Below are 11,666 nucleotides of genomic sequence, written 5' to 3' on the forward strand. Positions count from 1 at the left end.
TGACTCCGCTGACAGAAATGCAGCCCAGTCATGACAGGAAGTTTAATTAATTTGATTGATTTTGATTTGAAAGTTTATTTTGAACATTAAAAAAGAAAAGAAAGCAACAACAACAGACAATGAAAAGATTGTTCAAAAAGGAGTGGAAAGAAGTCGAAATTTCATCCCCTCCCTTCATAAGAAAGAAACTGATCATTTGCGGACACTTAATAGCACCATTAATTAGTGCCAACATTTTGTTTTGTTGTTGGAGGAAATGATCCTTGTTAAAGATAATGGGCCTAATTGACAGCTTTGCTGCTGGATATGTGGAAATTAGCCTATCATGTCTACACTTCATGGTGTTTGAGGGATTTTCCTTTTTGTTTTTTAAAGAGGGAGACTAGGTATATTTTTGCGCAGCTGTTAATTTCTAACATAGCTCAATATCAGGATGATTTTATTCAGACTATCAATTTGGTGTTGATATGATTTAATTGTGGCGTCGGCTTTAAGCTTTATTGTAGCATAACCAATTATATTGTCAATATACTACCAAAGTCCGACGGTTATATCTGTTGTCTCCTGGTAAATCTGGAGCAAATCATGAATTACGGGGAGCCGAGGTGGCGTCTAGCGTGTCATCTTCACCTGATGACTCATGTGACCGAATTACTAGAAGCAGCAAGAAGAAAATCGCTTCAAACGTGTCCGGTGATATGGCAGCCGGCACTCATCAGCTGGCTTGTGCCTCTGAGCAGCAACAGGTGTGCAGTGAGGATGAGCTGACAGACACACCTAGGTGGGCCAGAAGTATTGCCTTCCAGCTCAAACAAATTCGAGAGGATTTTGATACCAAAATGGACAGCATGGCTGAGTCCATTTCCAGCCTTAATAAAGACACAGCTATGCTCAACAGATTAAGCAATGAGGAACGCCACATCGGAGAGTTGGAGGACAAGGTAGAAAGCTCCTCCACTGAACTATCCCAAACTACCAAGCAGATTCAGACGCTACATCGTAAAGTGGATGATATGGAAAACAGAAGTCGCCGCAACAACTTAAGGTTGGTGGGGCTCAAAGAAGGTATGGAGGCGGGCGATATCTATGGCGCACTGGACAATATCCTGCGCTACATACTAGACCGACCAAATGACCAGCTGGCTCCGGAGATAGACCGTGTGCATCGCACACCAAGGCCGATGCCAAATCCGGACCAGCCACCTCGTCCCATCATCCTACGCTTGCTGCGCTGGAGAGACAAGCAAGACATCCTCAGAGCTGCCACCAGAAAACAGCTCACCTGGGGAGGCCAGCGCTTTTCAGTATATCAAGATTTCTCTGCAGAAGAATCAAGGAGACGTGCCCAATATAACGACGTGAAGAAGCGGCTTCACAAAGCTGGGGTACGATTTGGCATCGTTTACCCAGGATCGCTCATTGTCTCCATCAACGGGGAAAAGCTTACCTACACCTCACCCAAGGATGCAGAAAAGGACTTGAAAAAACATCTTCCAGAGTTTTTCTGACTGATCTAGGAACGCGGTGCCCATGGTGTTATGGAGCCCACAACGTCACAGGTTGGATTTTGAAAATGTGTCATTAAAACTTTACTGGCGGTTCCACAATTTACCCCCCCCCCCCCCCCCCCCTAAATAGGTTATGGGCTATGATATGCCATCTTTGAACTGTTCAAAACTGTTTGTCATTTAGGCTATAATTTTTCATTTATCACGTTCATTTTATAATAATTGGGGGTATCTTTTATTTGAGTTCTACTGGATTCATATGATAAGGGGAAGCTGGGTTCTAGTCGTGTTTTCGCCGCATCATCGCGGATATGGGAACCAAAACTGGCTTTTGTGCCAGGATTGGCCAATCGGCCGATATGTTTATGTTTTTGTCGGTGTTTATGTACTATTTTTTTCCTCTGGTAAATAGTGTTCATTTGTTATTCCCCTCTTCTTTTGATGCAAGAGTGACACCCTTCCTAATTTCTTGTTCACATGCTTTCCCCTGCAGCGGGGTTTCGGGGCATTTGCCCTGGTGCACGCCGTCGCACCTGCTGCGCATCGGCCTCACTGATTACCTGCGGGGCCGGTGTCTGCTTGGTGCTGAGGCGCGTCATGTTATCAGTATTTTGATTTAAATGATGTGATTCTTACTGTATGGATATACGACTGAATAAAATTACTTTGGTTAGTTTTAATGTAAATGGAATTAATAATCCAATCAAACGTTACAAAATATTGGTGTATCTAAATTCTCTCAACTGTGATATTGCCATGCTGCAGGAGACTCATCTGAACGCCACAGAATCGAATAAACTGAAACAGAAATGGGTAGGGCAGGTATTCTCCTCCCCTGGTGCTAAAGGAAGCAGAGGTGTTAGTATTCTTATTTCCAAAAAGATCCCATTCAAATTTTCTAGCATGCATCATGACAATGATGGAAGATTTGTTATAGTTTCGGGCCGGTTTGTAAATGAAAAATTGACACTTGTGAATTTGTATTCCCCAAATACACTACAACCTATGTTTTTTGCTTCTCTTAGCCCAGTGATATCTCAGTCAATGGAAGGACCTCTTATTATAGGTGGTGATTTTAATTCTGTTTGTGACCCTGCATTAGATCAATCTAGCCCCCCCCTCCCTTCAGACAAACAGATATCAGTAGCACTAAGGGAGTTTCAATCACAGTTTGCTGTTATAGATGTGTGGCGTCTGGTTAACCCAGAAGCTCGAGAGTACTCCTTTTATTCTAGAGCGCATAATTCGTACTCCAGAATAGATTACATTATGATGTCTTCAAACTTAGTTCAAAATGTTCTTGAGATTAAAATGGATACGATTGCTGGAAGTGACCATGCTGCAGTTTTAGTTACATTTTTTCCTTTGACCAACCCCTGTAAATCTAGGCAATGGCGACTCAACACATCACTTCTAAAAAATGAAGAGTTTATTTCCCTTATGAAAAAACAAATTTCTGACTTTTTCATGATAAACTTAAATTCTGTATCATGTGTAGCCACTGTATGGGAGGCCTTTAAGGCTACCTGTAGGGGCTGGGTGATCAGTTTCGCCTCGGCAGAGAGAAAAAAGCGTGTGGAGATAAAAACCAAATTAAACAATAAACTTAAGGGTTTAGAGGAGCAGCACATGCTGAACCCATCCAACATAGATTTGAGAAAATCTCTTCTCACCGCTAGAACTGACTTGCAAAGGTTAGTGCATGAGGAGACAGCATTTGCTCTTTTTTGTTTGCGTAGACTTTATTTTGAAACTGGAGATAAAGCAGGGCAAATACTAGCTCATAGTTTAAAGCATATAGAATGTAGGCAGACAATTCCTGCAATTAAAGATGAGAACGGTACGTTACAATATGATGTAACTATAATTAATCAGTCTTTTAAAAACTATTACTCTAAACTTTATAGTTCAGAAAATAAGTCCAGTGAAAGTGAGCTGGATAGCTTCTTCACACGCTTTAACCTTTCGAGAGTCAGTTCAGTTGATAAAGATGCTCTTGACGCCCCTCTTACTGTGCGTTCCCACCAAAAGATTCATGAGCGTCATAAGCAGCCAGCAACCATTCATTTTCAATGAACACTCACGACGAAGGGCGTCACTCACGTCGGCTGCAGCGAGCGACCGCGAGCAGCGCGATGCCGGCGACCAGAGCGTCAAGCTGAAGTTGACAGAAGCTGAACTTTATGCAAATGAGCAGCGCCGCCGCCGAAGCAGCAGCCAATTGCAGACCGGGATTCAAGTCGAAGGAGGGAGAAATTGAAACAGAGAAGAGAAGAGAGAAGAAGAAAAGAGAAAACAGAGAAGAAGAAAGAGGAAAATGGAGGAAAAACTTATAAGTACAGTTGCAGCTTTCCCAGTCTTATATGATGTGTCTTTATTCATATACAGAGACATCAAAAAAAAGAATGATGCCTGGAAACAGGTGTCTGATATTGTTGGCATATCTGGTAAGTAAAGGCACATATATAAGTGTAGATCCATGTAAACAAATGCAAACCACAAGCTAGGTGAACAGGTAACTTAGGCTAACTACAAAGGATATAATGATTATGATTAACTATTTATTACAATATATAATAAATAATATAATTTACTATTTGTTTTTCCAATCAGCTTGACACAATGTCTGGTTGGTGCTTGTGCATTATGTATATTCATATGTTGTTCAATGTTTGGCGGTGACAGATTGTCAAAACAGATTTCCCTATGGGAAAATAAAGGCTATCTATCTAAAAATACACAGAGGGAGAGGTGTTGATTTTTCTGTCTGTTGTGTATAGTTGAGGATTGTAGGAAAAGATGGAAGAGCTTGAGGGACACATACAGAAGGGAGAGAAAGAAGGAAAAGGACAGGCACAGGAGTGGAAGTGAGGCTTCAGGCCAACTCCCATGGCGCTACACCCAAGTGATGAGCTTCCTCAATCCTTTCATGGAGGAAAGGGCCACGAGCAGCAATATGCCTGCTGCCAGCGAGAGCAGTCAGGAGCAGGGAGAGTTTTCTGCAGCCAGCCAGGTCACAGAGCCCAGTCAGATGGAGGAGGAGATAACCCTTTACCTGGAGCCTGTACCCCCTGACCCAGAAACACCCACACCCACACCCATACCCACACCCACACTCACACCTACACCCACATCCACGCCCACACCCATGACCATACCCACTCCCACACCGACACCCACACCATCTACCTCCAGAGAGAGGTTCAGGCCACAGAAGAGGGCACATGAGAGTACCCTCTCCCCATTTGAGAGGCAGCTGATGGGTGCCATGGAGAAGGCTGTGAGCCAGGCAGCACCGGCAGCACCCCCTGACCCAGACAGACTATTCTTCGAGGGTCTTCTCCCTGACCTCAAGGCCCTGTCAGCTTGAAGGAAGGCAGACGTGAAATTTAAAATTCACAGACTGATTTTTGAGGCAACCTGCCAACAGGCAGAAGAACAAGAAGGCTAATTTGGGATTTTGGACACATTTTTTTTGTTAGGGAAATTGTTCTTTGTTTTTGTTAATATTATATGAATCAAATTTACTCCTGTTGTCCTCCTGTGTCAAATTGGTTTGACTGGTTACAAAGCATGCAGCATAAAATTATCACCCAATTCTGTGTTTCACATTGTTCATCAACTCTAACTCATTATCACCAATTTTACACTTATTTTGGGACTGTATGGTCAGTAGACCAAATTTACATAAAATGACAACACATTTGTTTTGTTCAAACATTTTGATGATTTAATTGTGCTAAAAAGCACAATATTGTAACCTAGTGTCACTCTTTGTCCTATAGCACCACCTACAGTCCTGTAGCAATATCCAGTGTTTTAAAAAGCCAGTTATTTTTTGAGTTTAGTTTCCCTCCCATTTGTACCATATCCTGTTCCTTGCATAAATTGTCTTAATTATTCTGTTTACAATAATTTTTTTACTCAATGTGACGTTTAAAATACCATTGAGCCATTTCAACACAAATGTTGTGATTTCAATAAATACTTAAAAAAAAAAAAAAAATTTCATTTTATGATGTTTTTTTGTTTTATTTTTTATCAATGAATATGATGTTAGCTTTTAACAGTATGCATGTTTCAGATGCCTTCTGGACCAAAAGGTAAATAGATTTGTTCATGTGATGTTATTAGATTATGACAAGATTAATTCAGTTAATTCAAGAGAGGGTTAAAAATGTGACTACATATAAAATTTAGTTACTACAATCAACAGAGGGCCAATATTTGAAATAAAAAATCATGACACTTGGAATAAGACTCTGTCTTCAGTAATAATAATGATAAACTGTGTCTTGTGTGAACAATATTATTTCTGAACCAGACAATGAAGAACAAAAAATGACCAACAGAAAAAGGAAATATGCCTTTAGTTTAATGTGGTTGGTTCTTAAAAGAACCTTTTTGTGGATGATGAAATGACGATCATTCCCTGGGTTGCCAAGGTACTGCACCCTCAGCTGAAAAGTAGGCAGCGTAGATCTCTCTCACACGGATGGCCTCCCGTGCAGCATTGTTGCTCCCCACTCTTCTCAAGCCCTGCAGCACTGACACCTCCTCCTCTGACACAGGCACTGGTTCCCTCCTGGTGGTGGTGTTCCTCCTGAGGAAATTGTGCAGGACACAGGTAGCCTTCACACATGCCTCCACATTTTCAGGGCTCAGACCAATCACCCGCCGGTACATGCGCCACTGAGAGGATAGAATACCAAAGGTATTCTCCACAATCAGCCTCGCTCGGGACAGCCTGTAGTTGAAGACCCTGTTCCTTGGAGGGAGGTTGGCTCCTGGAAAAGGCCTCATGAGGTCCCTGCGGAGGGGAAAGGCTTCATCTGCCACAAACACGTAGGGTTGTGGCCCCAAGTGATCAGCTCCTGGAAGGATGGCATCTTCTGGGATCTGGAGAGTCCCACTGGTGAGTGCCTGGCCAAAGGTGGAGTTGGCCAGGGTCCCTCCATCGCTGGTCCTCCCAAAACCACCAACATCCACCACACGGAAGCAGTATCGAGCATCCACAACTGCCAAGAGGACAATAGAGAATGTCCCCTTGTAGTTATAGAAGAGTGAGCCAGTGTTCTTTGGAGCCTGGATGACGACATGCTTTCCGTCGATGGATCCCAGACAGTTAGGGAAGTTCCAGCGGTCATAGAAGTCGGCTGAAATGGCTCTCCAGTCTTCTGGGGGCTGGGAGAGGGAGAGAAGCTTACCGCAGACAGACAGCCAGGCATTCACTGGGACCAATGGCTTGCCGGTAGTCGATGTCCATCCGGTAGATCCGTGGACCAACCTTGGTGAGCAGATCATCAAATTGACTCTTGTCCAGTCGGAACCTTGGTGAGCAGATCATCAAATTGACTCTTGTCCAGTCGGAAATAGCGCTGGAACCAGACATCGTCAAAACGAAGCTCCTGTACCAGCCGGTGAAATTCACCGTGGAGTTGCCGGGTTTGCAACACACTGTGGACCCAGATGGACCGACGGCGCCGGGCTCTCCGTTTTCTCAGCAAATAGACTGCAGCAATACAAAGGAGGCTTCCCCAAGTACGATCCATGGTGAAAGAGGAAACCGGAAGATGTGTATGCTATATTTATAGACTTTGTTTTCCCCCCAAATAAGCTCCCGCTTATTTACCACCAATTACATTTCTCAATAAGCTCCCGCTTATTTACCACCAATTACATTTCTCAATGGTCCTACGTGCCAACAGGAGGGTAAACTTACACAAATAAAAAACTTATAAAGGCTATATGACTGTTTTTATTGTGTGTTTATTAATTAGTACTTGAATTGTGAAATTAAAGTCATGAATAATACAGAGTATAGACATCAGTGATAGTAGATTTATTCATCCATATTTGCACAGCTGGTCAGACATCTGCAGCGCCCGCCCCGCCCCTTTGGCCGCTGCCAGCAGCTACCAGCGCCTGCTACGCTGGCAGTGCAGAGCGATTCCAGCGACCAGAGCGCCCGCTGGCAATTTTGAATCTTTTGGTGGCAACGCACAGTTACACAAACTGAGATTGAGAGTGCAATCTTGAAAATGTCCTCAGGTAAAGCCCCAGGGGATGACGGTCTGGGGATTGAATTCTACAAGTGTTTTAAAGAACAGCTCTCCCCATATTTACTGTTATTATTCAATGAAATACTGGAGTCCAAATCCATGCCCCCATCTATGAGTAAAGCTACTATTTCTCTGTTACCCAAACCAGGGAAAGACGTTTTGATGAGTAACTACTGGCCTATAAGTTTGTTGAATTGTGATTATAAGATTTTTGCTAAGACTTTGGCACTCCATTTGGAGAAGGTAGTCTCATCTATAGTTCATTTAGATCAAGTAGGTTTTATCCCAGGTCGTCTGTCATCAAATAATATGCGAAGGGTTTTTCAGATTATGCTACATGCTGGTTCCAGTGAGTCTCCAATCATTGCAGCATCATTGGACGCTGAAAAAGCTTTTGATCAGATAGAGTGGCCATATTTATTTTTCACATTTAAAAAATTTGGTTTTGGCTCTAAGTTCATAAACTGGGTTAAAGCCCTTTACAGTGCCCCATTTTCCTCTGTTAAAACTAATGGTTTACTTTCAAAACCTTTCCCTCTACAAAGAGGTGTGAGGCAGGGTTGCCTGGTCAGTCCCCTGCTTTTCATTATTGCTCTTGAACCATTAGCATGTGCAATACGTGCCAGCACTGATATACATGGTGTGGATTTCCCTGGACATAGTTTTAAATTGAATATGTATGCTGATGATATATTACTCACCTTAAGTAAACCAGCATCTTCCATACATGCAGTTCTCAGTTTGGTTAATCTATTCGGCAGTTTTTCTGGTTATAAGATTAATTGGAATAAGAGTGAGGCAATCCCACTCAACTCTCACACATTTAAATCTGATTTAAAAGGCACCCCTTTTATTTGGAAGACAAATGGAATGAAATATCTGGGGATAAATATAATTTCTCCTATTACTAAAATCTTTAGTCTAAATGGCCCCGGCATACTCCAGTCGATCAAGGACGACATCATCAGATGGACAGCCTTATCATTGTCTCTCTGGGGAAGAACGGAAATATTGAAAATTAATGTCTTACCTAGACTCATTCATATTATCACACATTTCCTCAATGTTGGTTTAGAGACATCAAATCTCTTTTTATCCAATTCCTCTGGAATAATAAAAAACCCAGAATTGCTCTTAAGAAGTTAAGTATACCGAGATCCAGGGGTGGGTTAGGGGTCCCAGATGTATATCAGTACTATCTTTCATATAATGCAAGGTACCCACTAACATGGGCTTATAAACTTGACGTCCTGATAGGTAGTTGGGAATGGCTGGAGAAAACTATTTTATCTCGCCATAAAAACATATCATTGTCATCATTGTGGTACTGCCCCAGACCTCCTCCTCTCCTAGAAAGCATTATTATTAGGTTCTCTTGCTCTATAGTGAAGCAGTGGCACAGGAGACTGGGCATCGAGGGGCTCTCTCTTCCATCCTGTCCTATTTGGTGCAATCCCATCTTTTTATCGGGTGCAGGCACCTTAAACAATAAAACGTGGCAGAGACTTGGCATTGTTTCAGTTGGTCAAATTTTTAGTGACACTCTTCTTTCCTTTCAACAAATCAAAAATCAGTTTGGCATTACAGACTCATCATTTTTAACATATGCACAGGTATCATCTGTTATAAACAAGAAATGTAAAGAGGGCGCCTCTCCAGCCTCATGCTCTGACTGGGATCAGCTTCTGAAAAAGGCAACATTTTCAAAAGGCATGGTTTTCTAATATTTATAGTTTAATGTTCAGAGCTATTCCTAATGCATATTCTCCTATTCAGCGGGCTTGGGAGCATGATCTCAATATATCCTTAACTCCTTCTCAACGGAATAGAATCTGGAGATCAGCTTTGCACATTTCTAAATGTGTCAGATTTAGGATTATACAGTACAAGAACTGTGGTAACCGTGGTACATTACTCCACTTGCTGTGGGACTGCCCAGCAATCAAAACACTCTGGTTAGAGGTAACATCCCTATTGTCACAATTATTCAATGTTAATTTTCCAGTCTGTCCTTCAGCATGCCTGCTCGGCCATATACCAGATAATAGTTTTGGAATCATTGTTGACCAGCTTTGGACTCTGGGTTGCCTTACCACTTAATTCAAGATTAATTCTAATGAACTGGAAAGTACGCAAACCAGCCTGTTTTTCCAGGGAATTATGGATGGAGGAATATCTAGACTTGTTGAACATGGAACGTGCAGCTGGCCTGCTAAAAGACTTTGAGAAGGGCCATGAGGGCCACTGGGACATTGTTCGCAACAGCCTTACCTGACCAGGCTTGTGTGTGTATTTTGCTCATTCATGAAATGTTTTTATTTATTTTGCTATTCACATTTATTGATTTATTTATCTTTTCTGCTTCTTCCCTTTCTGTAAAGTGAGTCAATGATAATCAATTAGACTGTGTTAATTACTGTCCCTGTATCACTTCAGTTCTGTCTGGCGTTGGATTCATGATTGTGCAAATGGAATAATGAGAGCATAATATTGTGTTCTGCTATTTACTGGGTGCCACTCTTGCATTCCCCCACCCCCTTTTATTTATTTATTTTAGTTACTTACTTTATTTTATTTTTTGTGTCTTTTATTTAGTGTTCAATTGTGGGTTTATTTTGCGTTTTCTGTGTTAATTTGGTGATTTGTCCGTTTGTGTTGTTTATGTTTAAAATTTGTAATAAAAAATCTTAATAGAAAAAAAAAGAAGCTTTATTGTAGCATATATAACGTTATGACAAAGAAGACCAATTTATCAGATGCAATGATGTTAGACGATAATTGTAATATACGCAATTCATCTGCGCAGCATTGATTTCATGGGATTCAAGGGTGTGATCAGTGTCAGATGTACAGGTACAGGTACTGTAGCTACTTGAAACAGTGAAGAGTAATTTAACCTACACATAATTTTATTTGCTACCTTATTTTGTCTTGATTTTTCCCTCTCTCCTCCTTTCTTTCTTCTTTCCTTACCCATTTTTTTTTCTTCTCTATTATGTGATTTCATTGATGTTTTGACAGGGGAATTTCTTTGATAAGCCTTCAGTGGCTTCTAACCTCTCCGGCACTTTTCTTTTTTTAATCTTGTAAATTTTATACTGTCTGTTTTTAACATTATGTGCAAATAAACTAATCTAAACTAAAACTAAACATTATTCATCCCCTTATGCGTTGCCACGCATGTTTCCTCTTCCTGCAGCTGCCATAGTGTTGGCCTTTTCTGTAATGTTGCTTTTCTCCTCCTCATATTTTAGTAGAATTAATCTCTGATCCTCACTAGAAATACTTTTTTTCCCCTTACATATGGCGCTCTGTGAGGCCACTCAGTGACGCTGCGCTTCTGTCATGATTATGATTGGTCCGCTGCGTGCGCGTTCACGGCTCTTGATAAAGCAACCCTGGGTTGAGTTACCGAGTTGATATCCAGCGTCGTGATACCGATTATCCTGATTGCCATTGTTAGGGTTAGTCAACCCAGGATAGATCTGGGTAACCCAGGAAAGGTTGATCTCGCTTCGTGATACAGGCCCCAGGGCTCATAGAAGGCCACTTCAGAATAGTCCAATGTTTTGTTCTCAGCCATTCTTGGGTGTTTTTAGCTGTGTGTTTTGGGTCATTATCCTGTTGAAGGACCTATGACCTGCGACTGAGACCAAACTTTCTGACACTGGGCAGCACATTTCGCTCCAGAATGCCTTGATAGTCTTGAGATTTCATTGTACCCTGCACAGATTCAAGACACCCTGTGCCAGCTACAGCAAAGCAGCCCCAGAACATCACTCAGCCTCCTCCATGTTTCACAGTTGGTACCGTGTTCTTTTCTTTGTATGCTTCATTTTTGGATCTTCGGATGGTGCGGTCTGACACTGATGTACCTTGACCTTGGAGTTCACCTCTGATCTCTTTGGAAGTTGTTCTGGGCTCTTTGGTTACCATTCGTATTATCCGTCTCTTCAATTTGTCATCAATTTTCCTCTTGCGACCACGTCCAGGGAGGTTGGCTACAGTCCCGTGGACCTTAAACCTCTGAATAACATGTGCAACTGTGGTCACAGGAACATCAAGCTGCTTGGAGATGGTCTTATAGCCTTTACCT

At 41.9% G+C, this 11,666-nt stretch overlaps 1 protein-coding gene across 1 annotated transcript; it reads right to left on the reverse strand.

Annotated features, from left to right (window-relative positions):
- Positions 1-5,796: 5,796 nt before the first annotated feature.
- On the reverse strand, positions 5,797-7,067 carry LOC126406117 (uncharacterized). The gene is made up of 2 exons (XM_050070306.1): positions 6,839-7,067; positions 5,797-6,795 (listed from the first exon to the last, which is right to left on the reverse strand). Exons 1-2 carry the CDS (start codon positions 6,898-6,900, stop codon positions 5,934-5,936), a joined length of 924 nt encoding a protein of 307 aa, XP_049926263.1. The 5' UTR covers positions 6,901-7,067; the 3' UTR covers positions 5,797-5,933.
- Between the last annotated feature and the right edge of the window lie 4,599 nt (positions 7,068-11,666).

The sequence above is a fragment of the Epinephelus moara genome, chromosome 18 (assembly GCF_006386435.1).
Source record: "Epinephelus moara isolate mb chromosome 18, YSFRI_EMoa_1.0, whole genome shotgun sequence".
Lineage (NCBI taxonomy): Eukaryota > Metazoa > Chordata > Actinopteri > Perciformes > Serranidae > Epinephelus > Epinephelus moara.